We start from the raw sequence: 13,338 nt of genomic DNA, 5'->3' as shown, positions 1-13,338 counted from the left end.
TTTCACTGCAGCTCCTTCTGCTGGATTTCACGTGTCACTGCCCCTACGAGGCCCCAATGGAAGTAGAAAGTAACAATGGTAAGTAAAAAATTATTCCTCAATCTGCACTTTATTCTGGTTCTGAACAAAAATCTATTGGCCTCTATCTATTCAAATTAGGGGTGAAACGATTCGTCAAAGTTGTCGACAAACATTGAGAATAGAAATTAGTCAACGACAAATTCACATGTCGACAATAGTCGGTGATGTCATCACTCATGTTTTCCCAAATGGAAGCAAGTCAGCTCGGCCAATTGCAACAACATAGCAGGCGAAACATGTTAAGTGTGGTAACATTTCACCCTAATCTTGTTAAAAGCAGAACTTGGTTTTTTCGGCAGTACATCTTAGACACGGGAGCATTTAAAGTGGTGACACGATGTCGGACATCTGGAGGATGCAATCTCAACTCTGTAAAATCAACTTGTTCCCTTAGTAGCTCACTAATAAGTATAACACAAACTTTGAAAGAAAATAGATTCAACTATTATTTTAGCCAAAATCCTCTCCGTCTAAATCAATTTAAGTACTTTTTTTATTTGTCAGGAACTTCTGGTGAGATGGAGCATCAATTTACAACACAAATAAAAAAGGCACAATAACAAACATCATACACACACACAGACACACAAATAAACAATTTATTAGATATCTGAAATGATAAAAAATAATCAAGTTTATTAGATTACTAAAAATGCCAGGAGTTAACCAATAATGAATAATATACCAGTGTGCAACTTTTTAAAAACATCTGTGTTGGCCCTGCAATGGGGTGGCAACTTGTCCTGCCTTCCGCCTGAATGCAGCTGGCATAGGCTCCCTCCAGCACCCCGAGAGGGACAAGTGGTAGAATATGGATGGATGGATAGATGGATGGATCACAAAATGCTTGCTTCTTTTGAGGAAGGTAGATATCTTTGGTTTATATTTTTATTGTTGCTATTTTTTCTGTCCTTTTTTTTCGTTTATAAAATATACTTTTTTTACTGTCTGCATTCGGGTTGTCCTTGCATTTAAAAGTACAATAGTTTAATAGTTATTTTGTTTTTTGTAACAACCATAATAGCAGCACAGTTACAGTATACATTGATATTTCTGAATTAATTATTCATCTTTATAAGCTACCATATGGCTAAAAAATTCTTAAGCTGAATTTAAAAGCAGATGGCTAAATTACAGCCACTGAATAATTTTATGCTTGATTATCTGATTTGTCAACTAGTGGTAAGATGATCAATGACCAACCGACTATTACAATAGTCAATAGTTGCACCCTTAGTGGAAATTGGTTGTGTTGTTTTAGCACAGCCCTACAAACTAACCTAGCAGAAAGGGAGACTTACCCAAACCAGACGTGTAGATGGCCTTCACTGATTTTTTCATCTTGTATAGAACGCTGCGGTCCACATCTAAAGCCTGAAAACAGACAAAAATTGTGGAAAAAACAAAATATGTCAGACAAAGAGGACTTTGTTCCAACAAAGGTCAGTCAAATTTGTAGTGGCGATTCTTAGAAATCACTGTAATTTAAGTCGTCATTGTTTTGCCAGTTAATAAGATGATACAGCTCATCATTTTAGAGGCCAAGTACTTTGAAGTTGACACTCTGAATGCATGCGGTGTGTGTCTCTGTGCTGTCTCGACACTGACTGCAAACTAATGCATTATTCAGGCAAAAGCTAAAAATAGGTATGAGCTCCCTACAGTTATCATGTTAAAGGGTGAATGTGTGTGTTGGCATACACAGCAGTTACTGTATCCGCATGCTAGGTGGTAGGTCAGGAGCATATGATGACTTAAACAAAATGACATTCCAACCATACCGGCCATAACATCAGGTACAACTGCACAACCAAATTAAGATTGATATCAATTCATTATTTTCTGGATCTCATAATGGCCAGCACATGCAGCTGAGACAATATAACACTGTACCAGTGACATAGGTGAGAGTCTGTCAGAATAGTGTGGGGGAATTTTGAGGGAGAAAACTAGGGGGCTCTATGTTATTAGGTACATCTGTCCAAATGCATTGGGGGCCATGTAGGCTACATGAACCCCAAAAACCTGCTGTTCAAATTAATTGCCCATTGAGGGACCAATAAAGTGGTTTGCTTTGAATTGAACTAAATTAACACATAATACATATCCTAGTCTTTGGGCAAAATACTTCACCCTGGCTCCTGATGGGTCTTGGTTAGCGCTTTGCATGGCAGCTTCCACCATCAGTGTGTTTGTGTGTGTGCGTGTGTGTGTGTGTGTGTGTGTGTGTGTGTGTGTGTGTGTGTGTGTGTGTGTGTGTGTGTGTGTGTGTGTGTGTGTGTGTGTGTGTGTGTGTGTGTGTGAATGGGTGAATGTGATGTATAATGTAAAACGCTTTAGGTATCATTCCAGGTATGGTCGAGCTCTATATAAATACAGACTATTTCCCATATCAGATACACACAGATGCATACAAAAAACACCACAAACACTCCAAGTCAGCCTCAATATAGACACAGAGCTCAAGCACCCCAAGTGACCCAGAGAGGGACAAGCGGTAGAAAATAGCTGGATGGATGAAAGTAGTGTACACACAGACGCACACAGACACACACACACGAACGCGCAAACACACCCATTTACGGAACTCATATTTCCTGCGATGAATCTGTTAATCCAGTAGGATTTAGGGAGTCTTTACAGTTTGTAGAGTCATATTTTAACTAGGATTGCGCGATGTAGACAATATAGCAGGGGTAGGGAACCTATGGCTCGCGAGCCAGATGTGGCTCTTTTGATGACTGCATCTGGCTCTCGAATAAATCTGAGGTGACATTGCTTAACACAATAAGTAATGAATAATTCCACTTGTAATCACAGTTTTAAAAATACTGTTCAAAATATAAAACATTGTCATGCTTTTTTATGTTCAAGAAGTTGCGTTAATGGTGAGAAGTTATTTATTTATTATTAGTTAGTGTGGGGCTTCTTCAGCCCACCAAGCACCGACATGAGAACCTGTTTCAGGGTTACAATATTGTTTTATTTTTCAATAAGTCTCTCAGTTGCTTTCCAGCAATTTACTTTTTCTCTTTCGTTCTCGCTCACGCTCTGGCTCCAGCTCCAACCCCGTCTCTCCTCCCGGCTGCTGCTTATAACAGAGCGACAGGTGATTAGATAACAAGGCCCAGGTGGGCCATCTATGCACCCGTCGCTGATTTCGAGGCCGGTCCTGGCAACACCCCGCTTCGCCTCAGGCCCGCAGGCCACTCCCCCTCCACAGTTAGCTTCAGAATAACAATGTTATTACAAAGAATAAGAGACCTATTATTATACTCTAGAAATGTTGGTCTTACACAAAAATGCAGTTGTGTTCAGTGTTAAAAAAAATATCGTATGGCTTGTTTGGAAATATATTTTAAAATATTTGGCTTCTTGGCTTTCTCAGCCAAAAAGGTTCCTGACCCCTGCAATATAGGATATAAATAACGGTAGAGGTTTTTATAATATCGTCATATCGTGGTCGTGTCCCACAAATTTGACAGCGACAAGCCAACAAAGGCGTCCTCAACGCGATGTTGCATTCTCGTTACCAGCTTATGCCCCTCCACAGTGCAAGTTTTGACTGTGTTTCTAACAAGTATCCTTATCATTATCATTGAAAGCCCCTAGGACAAAGAATAGCAAAACATGTTACATTACACACCTTAAAAGAGTACAAAATAAGAATAGCTGAACGCTCAGCTCGATCTCTTGAATATGAACAGAGGTGTGCGGATTGATACAATAACATCTTTTTTTAAATGACACCCGTTTTTGTAATTTTTTTATTGTTTACAAACACAGGAAATAATACTAAATGGACGTTTTTGATTTAGATATTTTGACACTACTGCCCATGTAACAACTTGGTATCGGATCACTATCCAAATTTGTAATAAGTTCGATTTACGATTGTTTTCCCTACTTTTTAAATAAGCCAATGATATAAATCCATCCAGCCAGCCATTTTCTTCCGCTTATCCTGGGTGATGTCGCGGGGGCAGCAGCCTAAGCAGACAAGCCCAGATTTTTCTATCCTCAGTCACTTCGTCTAGCTCTTCCCGGGAAATCCCGAGGCGTTGCCAGGCCAGCCGGGAGATATGATACAATGATATGAATGAAAAACATGTTTTTATATTATTTGATCAATAACTAGTAGTTTTGAATGACACTGCATACACTGCATCTTACTCTTAGCAAAATTCTAATTTGGATATTTTTTCTCTTTTTGGAACAGATATAAATTTTATTTTTTTAAGGAATAATTTTCCGACAGCTAAGTTAATAACTCATTCTACATTCAAAAATGTAGCATTTCACATTGCATTGAAATAAATAATTATCTCCAACACTGAAATGAAACCTAAAACAACTGTCTTGAATAAAATATTTATGTAAATACACATTTAGTATTGTACATAGTTTGCAAATAAAGTAAAACATTGAGAGGACTATAGTTTTGATAAGTAGATACAACTCAGGCTTTTCCTTTGTACGTGCACCACATTTAATGTAACTTATTGAAACAACAAAAAAATCATTGGTTATTACCTTTCAACATTTTAAAAGAAGTTTAGATAGAAACATTTAATGGAGAAAGTAATCACCTATTAAGAGTAAATTCAATTAATATTAATAATAGTTTGAGAAAATAATACAACCGGAAATGATGCAATACATTAATGCTTACATACGCAGCTAAATTAGGATCCTTTGTAACTGTTTCGAAAAATCACTTATATCACTTATATGCTAAATAATATGTATCGTGAAGTACATCGTTCTTATAGGAGACTACAGAGTATACAACAATATAGATTTCAGGCCATATCGTCCATCCTTGCTATAAACGTGGTAAGAAATCTTAAAACTGTCAACTACTAATGCAGAAATGACACTACAGTACTGTATTAGAAAACAAAGCTACCACAAATGTAAGAATTGTAGAATAAAAAGCTAATTAATCCATTGATTGAGCTGTAATTGTCAATCAAGTCAGTGAAATATCTCAGCGAAAAAACAACAACATTTTAATATGAAGTTCACCACCAGACCGACCAGGGTAATAAATACACAACACTGAAAAAGTGTAAATACCTTATTCGTATCATTATTCAGTTAGTTGTGTCTATTGAAGTTAGAGATCCCCTACTCAGGCCTCACACATCATTTGGAAACTGCACAAAAAAGGTTGTTTTCACAACAAAAGCAAAGGAGGTCTTGCTTTTACAATACTGCCAGAACGACTACGCCCCAATAAGATGTTTTAAGTGTAAACGATACGACCAAGACCTCTGCTTTGAAAGTTTGATCGTAATATGGTGGAGTTTAGCTTTTGAGTGCAATTGTTTCCAATGGATCACTACTCCGTCATGAGAACAGTAATAATTTAAAAAAAAACTACATGTAGCAATTTTCATTCTATACTAATCTTCAATATTTGTTATGTTGCAGCTATTCAACTATTTGAGGACATAAGGTAAAACAGGTTTGTGTTTTTTGTTGGCTTTTAGACAGGAGAAATTTGAAGATTGTTATTAGCACACCACATTAGACACACACAAAATAAGTCATTATGTTTTTTTACAAATGGGAACATATTAATTCAAAGAAGTATGATATATGTTTTTAAGTGCATATTGCTAAAGCAAATGTTTGATTTAACATTAAAAGTAGCCTTGCACACGGCAATGCACTTCACTCACCTAATTAAGTCAAATGTCATATATAAGAAGCACTGTCTATCTTAGGGCCTTTTCGACCTCTGCTTGACCTCAAGAGGAGACCTATAATAACCCTGTAAATCAATTTGACCAAGAAAAGTCGTTACACACAGTCACATGGCCTATCACATTAACTCAAGGTCTTCCTCGCTCTGTTTTGGACACAAGTACACTCATGAGCAATTACTATTGCATGTTTGCAGTCTGCAGCCTTAAGTGATGTGACTCGGCCTTCTTGTTTGGAGCGCGCTCTAAAATTAGCCGGTTTTAACCCAGAAACTATTCCGAAGGGAATTTCCGCTGCTGTAGAGCTTTTTAACAGTGTGGGATCACAGCGAAGCATCGTACAATAGAAGCTGCTTTACAAGCACGCTCATCACGGCGTCAGCATTCCCCCCCACGGCGGCTCTCATGAGCACAGGCCCGAGCATGAGAGTCCCCTCTGACTAAACTAAAATAATGCTCATGTTAACACATGACATCATCTCTGTGGTTACGATTGGAGACCATCTGTTGCAGGCCATTCTACACAGCGCTAGTGCTGAATGGGACATAAGGGACGTTGTCATGGAGATCCATTTATATGGATACAAGTTTCCCGAATTGCAGAGCAATGTGTAAATGAAAGTCCAAAATGGATAAGAGGAAGTGCATACATTCAGTAGCGTGTCAATTCAGATGAAGTACTAAATATATCTGAAATATTAAAGGAACACAGGGACGTGCGGTCAGGGTAATATTTGTTCATTAAACTGAGTTAAGAATGTATTTTCTGTATGACCGTAGTCTTTTTTTAACATTTACTTGAGTAAAAATCACTAAATCGGCACAAAACCCTAACATCTGGCTTAAGGGAATCGTGCCTATTTGTGGAAAGTGTAAGAAGCTAAGGGTATGGCTTATCAGCTGGTCTGCCTTCCCCAATGTCACTAAAATATTGTTTGCAGAGACATTTTTGCACCGCGACTCCCTTGTTTGTGGACAAGAAAATCTACAGCCTGTTTAATTATTTTAATGTAATTATGACATAATTTTTGCAAATCGGACTACTGCTTATTACGTGACTTCTTCCCGAATGTGAAAAAAAGTGTGTGGTCAACCAAGCCAAGATGACTGTTGTCCAGCAAGCAGCGTGCAAACTATCTGAGTACGCAAATTCAAACTATGCAATGCTATAGATCCCCATCAAAAACAAAATTCAGAGTGATAACAAGGATTATCCGTCGATCGCAATCACAAACATGTCGAACTAACTGGTTATCCAATAATCCTTATACACGACAAAACAGATGAAAGCTTGAAAAAGCATGAAGACCTACAACTTATTTGTTAAGGAGATTGGTATCAAGACTTTCCTGGGTAAATAGGCATCGTTTGTGCTCGGCTAAGTCTACATTTCATTTAACTTCACGTCTACAGCCTTGTTTGTTGCCTTGTTGTTATTGCATGCTCCGTTTACGTTCTTAGTTATGGCTTTATCAAAACATAACTATAGATCCCAACGTTGTGTAAGTGCTGAAAGTTCCACTTATGATGGCTGCATTTGGTAAAAGATTAAACACTCAGGTTTTGCTCACATTTGCTTTTGTTTATTTAGCATTGGTGCTTTACAAACACTCGTAGCAAAAATGTGTTTTAAGAGCTTCGAAACAAGATAAGATACAAATAACATCAACATAATATTTAAATTGGAAACACTAAACATTAAAATTATATCAAACAAACCTTTAACAAAGTGATCACTGCAAACTTGTGAGTTTATCAACTCTGCTCCTTTGATCTGGAGTTTGTACCCCTATTCTTGTTGTCTTTCGTAAAATCCTACACGCTTTCACCCTTTAATGACCTCACGAGGAACTCTGAAGAAACATTTATCCTTTTCGCAAACGGGTTGTACAGCTGAAAACAATGCTAGCAAAGGGCATTTTTCTTCAAAAAGGCTAAATGGCGCCTCGTAACCGTTGTGAACAGACACAGAGAATTAAGGGTGATTGTGTGCAAGCAGACACATGCTGCTACCATGTTATAACAGCGGAGAAAGCCAGTCTTTGTTGTTTTTTTGTCAAGAATCTTGTTTTAATGCTCTGCTGAAAGAATTGATGAATGAATGAATGAGGTTTCAAATATGGAGGGCTTGTATACAGTTGTGGTCAAATTTTACATACATTTGTAAAGAACATAATTTCATGGCTGTCTTGAGTTTCTAATCATTTCTACAATTCTTTTTTTTTTTTTGAGAGAGTGATTGGAGCACATACTTGTTGGTCACAAAAAACATTCATGAAGTTTGGTTCTTTTATGAATTTATTATGGGTCTGCTGAACATGTGACCAAATCTGCTGGGTCAAAAGTATACATACAGCAGTGTTAATATTTTTGTTTCATCTGACATATAAGACCTTCTGGAGGAAAGTTATGTGGTCAGATGAAACAAAAATTGAGCTGTTTGGTCACAATACCCTGCAATATGTTTGGAGGAGAAAAGGTGAGGCCTTTAATCCCAGGGATACCATGACTACCGTCAAGCATGGTGGAGGTAGTATTATGATCAGGGCCTGTTTTGCTGCCAATGGAACTGGCGCTTCACAGAGAGTAAATGGGACAATGAAAAAGGGTGATTACCTCCAAATTCTACAGGACAACCTAAAATCATCAGCCCGGAGGTTGGGTCTTTGGTGCAGGTGGGTGTTCCAACAGGACAATGACCCCAAACACACATCAAAAGTGGTAAAGGAATGACTAAATCAGGCTAGAATTAAGGTTTTATATTGGCCTTCCCAAAGTCCTGAATTAAACTTGTGGACAATGCAACAAGTTCATGTCAGAAAACCAACAAATTTAGATTAACTGCACTAGTTTTGTCAAGAGAAGTGGTCAAAAATGCTACCAGAAGCTTGCCAGAAGCTTGTGGATGGCGACCAAAAGTGCCTTATTGCACTCTCTCACAAAAATAATAAGAGTTGCAGAAATTATTAGAAACTCAAGACAGTCATGACATTATTTTCTTTACAAGTGTATGTAAACTTTTGACCATGACTGTATCTAACATCAAATACTTATTTAAACTGGACTTCAACATATCATACAAAGTACATTTAAAGGAGGATAGATACCTACAAATACATTAGAAGGCAAGAAAGACTCCTTATGTTATAATTATCTTACCGCAGCAAATAAATGAGATGAAGAAGTATTTGATAACATTTTTATCAAGGTGAATTCACCTTTCTTTTTCTTCTTATCTTAATGAGCAACTTGTATTACCTTAATTAAAGAATATGAATTTGAGTTTCAACAAATAAAAACAATTCTAAAGGGATAACTGAGAGAACACTCCAATCTGACGCAGTTGGAGTCAGGAATCATTCTTGCAAAACTGTAGTCAATAAAAAAATAAGTGAATGTACTTCAGTAAGTTGTGTATACCTTCGTCAAGATGACCAGTTTGATCGCAAAAACCTGGCTGCCACTCTAGTCCTAAAGTCGGTGGTAATGCGCATCACAAAAGGGAATGCCATGTGCTACAAAAAACCCTTTTTAGTGGATGTGGCAGTTACTGCCTGTAATATAATGAACTTTATTTTTTTATCTGTGTTTCATCCATATCCTAATTAGAAGTTTCTCCTTGACCTAAGCCTGCCCTTAGTAAACTTTGCGGAACTTAATTTTGTAGATTTTCCTGCAAACCAGTCAACAATCGATGATCAAAATCTAGCCTTGGTGACTACAGGTTTTGGTTACATTTTACTGAAAGCAAAGTACAACCTGGTGAACGTGAAGGTCCCTAAAAAGATTAGCCAGGCTGTTACCATCACTGCAGTTTGATTGGAATGGCCAATTCTGCATGTATCAATGAAAAACATGTTTCACAAACGTTTCTAAATGTTTGCACAATAAGCCCTGCATTTCACAACTGAACAAGTAATTGAATTAAAACTTAACATGGATTTGAACGTATGATACACAGTACTTACTGTACTACCTCAAAACCTAATGGTCATACGTTAGTAGTACCATATACAAACACTTTATTTCTAAACAACCTAAAATATCATGTTAAAAAAAATAGTGTCAAAGTAATCAGGTTATCTTAATGACTTTCTCCACAGAAATTATTTCTCAGGGAAATGTGGGAAAGCCAGGCCAAAAATGATCTTATAACAGCCGTTTCAGTCAGCTGACCTGTTTAACGGTTTGTTGGTTGCCTCTCCTTTGTCTGCTGTCTGAAGACATTCCCGGACTATTGCATGCAACTCTGTCTCTGCCTCAATGTCTGTACCACTTTTAAGAAAATGTAATGAGAAAACGTCTGCAATGCAAGAAGTTGATCTGTTTCTTTCAGAGGTTTGCAACTCCCTTCTCATATGTTTCAAAAAACAAAAAAGCCACACAATTCAAAGCAATTCTACATGTGTAGTATTATTAGCGACAAACGCAAACACACTGTCTGATGTCACTTAACTTTAAAGTATTTCTACTAACCTTGCTTAACCAATTAAGCCTTCCTCCCATCGCAGTCATGTGAGGCATCCACATAAATCAAAGAGAGGGCTGAAGTTTAGCATTTAATTATTTAATTTAACTAGTATGTATGCGTATTTGGTAAAACATATTGTAATTTTTAAGGCAACAGACAAAGAAAAAAACCACAATAAAATCGACACTAACATCATATAAACTATATAGGGGACAGCCACACTATCATTACATAGCTTTTGTCCGCTTGTTTCCTGGTGGACATCGGGTCAGACAAAGCTGCCTTCCACAGCTCCACATGTTGGCAGTCAGTCTAAACACAAGAACCTTTCCTGCTCTCTCCACAGCGGAAAAGCTGTGACTCATTCAAGACACATGTCAAATATACAGTTCCACCTTGCAGGCCCCGAATAATCCCGCAGGCAGAAACCTGAGGAGGCTGTGATGCAGTTGGGCTGTTACAAACATGTTCTGTTAACAGGTAACTCAATGGAAAGTCTGAGTTCATGCGCAAAAAAAAAAGAACTTTGGGCTGAGTTAGCAAAGCCAATATTTGAGTAAATAGTTCAAAGTAAGCAGGCCGCCAGCGGACCTTCCCTTGTCCGGTTTCTCTTAGACATCTGGAAGATGCGTCGTCATGCTAGCACAGAGCAAACTCTACTTTGAAGTTTATTAGAAACATGCGGCAACGGGAACCAACAGAGACTTTTTTGCCCACCCCAAGTGGACACCAATACTCATGTAAATAGCGTACTCTATAAAGAAGATAAAAGCAAAGTAGACAAAGGGTTTCTTTAAATTCCTGTCGAGATCTTCTATTGTTGGTACTCGTGCACTGTGGTGCCAAACAGTGGTTCTGGTCAATATTTTAGTAGCTATCCATTTTCAGAACTGAAATGCCAAAAACCAGCGGACATGTATACAACTGAACGCAACTGTATTGCTCGGGACTTAACACTCTTTGTTTTTCGGACAAAAGGGTGTTTACATGGGTTTGCATGACGACATGAAAACAAGCCTCAAAGTGGAATGGGGTTGGTGGGGAGTGTTGAAACAGCATTACTATCTCCATTTAAACACTGTATATGGCAACAGCTAAAACTACAGTGCCACTATATGCAAGTATGATGCTTCTCCAGCAACATGCACAGTCACTACACCGATTGTGTGACCAACTTAGTATAATTACGTAAATTCATCCAATTCTAAAGCAATGAAAATGTCATTCATCCATCCATCCATCCATCCATCCTTTTCCTACCGCTTGTCCCTCTCGGGGTCACAAGGGGTGCTGAAGCCTATTCCAGCTGCATTCGGGGGGAAGGCGGGGCACACAGTGGTTAGAGTGTCCGACCTGAGATCGGTAGGTTGTGAGTTCAAATTCCGGCCGAGTCATACCAAAGACTATAAAAATGGGACCCATTACCTCCCTGCTTGGCACTCAGCATTAAAGGGTTGGAATTGGGGGTTAAATCACCAAAAGGATTCCCGGGCGTGGCCACAGCTGCTGCTCACTGCTCCCCTCACCTTCCAGGGGGTATACAAGGGGATGGGTCAAATGCAGAGGACAAATTTCACCACAAGTAGTGTGTGTGTGACAATCATTGGTACTTTTACTTTAACCCTGGACAAGTCGCCACCTCATCGCAGGGCCAACACAGATAGACAAAAAACATTCACAATCACATTCAGACACTCGGGCCGATTTGGCCCCGTTGACACTAATCTGGATAAGGTTATCCAGGGTAAATCCCACCTAACCTTAACCGTGTCCACACAAAACAATGCCATCATTTAAAAAAAACCTCCCCCCTCCGTCGCGATACAAACTAATACGCATGCACGGAAAATGCACACGTCATAGTTAACTCAAGTGTTGCTTTGTGTGCAAGTTCTTAAGTTTAACTTATCTGAACAATATCAAGTCTTGTGGTATTTCAATTAACTGGAATCGAGTGTGCTGTGGGGCCCTATAGTAGTGTATCACAACTGAGCCCTCATAAATTAATCAAATATTTAATAAAAGTATACAATCTGACAAAGAACACTTGACAACAATCATTCTAGGGATCTAGCTATCTGGTCAGGACACTCCTCACTCTTTTGCCTTCGCCTTCATTGGCCAATCCTTTTTGGTGACTTTATATACTCTGCACCGAGACGTTGAGTCTGTGACATACATGGCGGACAATAACTGATACAGTCTGCTTTGCCAGTCCAAATGCATTCGCGGTTTTCCATAGTCTTCACTCGACGACCACGTAATACAAAGCACACGCTACCTTTTTTATCATATCCAAGGGAGCTCGCATTCTTGTTGTCTCTCCTTCGACAAATAGATGAAAATTTTCAGTAAGTAGACTCAAAGCTGACCTGGACATTGGAAAGTTCTCTTGCCGTCTGAGAAGTATTGTATCCGAAATAGCTGCAAATGCTTTCTCTTAAGGTATTCATGTGTGATTTCCACAAGCGTCTGTACAGCCAAAAGGAGAAACACCGACATGTCTGGATGACTCGCCTTCATTATTCCAGTGGTTAGCTCAGAGTTACAAAACCGCTTTATTATGAAGCTGGTTGTGGCGCGTTCTTTCTGACGTCACTTCCTGTGTGGGCCGCGGTCTTTCTGGTGTCACTTCCTCTCCGAACTCAGTTTGTAAACGATCAATGAGTCCATACAAAGCTAAGAGCCGGAGATTCAAGAAATACATGGCGCACATATCCGTGTAAAAAATTGTCCAAGGAGGGGGATCTTAAACGGGGCTTAGGCTAAATAACTACCGGTAGTCATTTAAGGGGTTATCCGGCTTAGTGTAGACACAGTCTTAGTGTTGCCAATCAACCTATCCCCAGGTACATGTCTTTGAAGGTCAGAGGAAGCATTGAAGTATTTTCAAATGTCTGTTTTGGGATTAGCAGTTGGTGATCATCATACTTGCCAACCCTTCCGGTTTTTCCGGGAGACTCCCGAATTTCAGTGCCCCTCCCGAAAATCTCCCGGGGCAACCATTCTCCCGAATTTCTCCCGATTTCAACCCGGAGAACATTTAGCATCCTCTACAACCTGTCGTCACGTCAG

The 13,338-nt window shown here is 38.9% G+C and overlaps 1 protein-coding gene across 4 annotated transcripts in view; it reads right to left on the bottom strand.

Annotated features, from left to right (window-relative positions):
- The window catches only part of asap2a (ArfGAP with SH3 domain, ankyrin repeat and PH domain 2a), a 116,731-nt gene that overhangs the window by 68,939 nt on the left and 34,454 nt on the right, over positions 1 to 13,338 (bottom strand). For all 4 annotated transcript variants that reach the window (XR_009806207.1, XM_061895871.1, XM_061895873.1 and 1 more), the window contains exon 2: positions 1,383 to 1,455. Coding sequence is in view for 3 of the 4 variants with exons in the window: in XM_061895871.1 (XP_061751855.1) it covers positions 1,383 to 1,455 (73 nt within the window). In the remaining variant the exon portion in view is untranslated. The remainder of the gene's footprint in view (positions 1 to 1,382; positions 1,456 to 13,338) is intronic.

The sequence above is a fragment of the Nerophis ophidion genome, linkage group LG03 (assembly GCF_033978795.1).
Source record: "Nerophis ophidion isolate RoL-2023_Sa linkage group LG03, RoL_Noph_v1.0, whole genome shotgun sequence".
Classification (NCBI taxonomy): domain Eukaryota; kingdom Metazoa; phylum Chordata; class Actinopteri; order Syngnathiformes; family Syngnathidae; genus Nerophis; species Nerophis ophidion.
The sequence above is the reverse complement of the archived record's forward strand: the minus strand, read 5'-3'. Positions and strand labels throughout refer to the sequence as shown.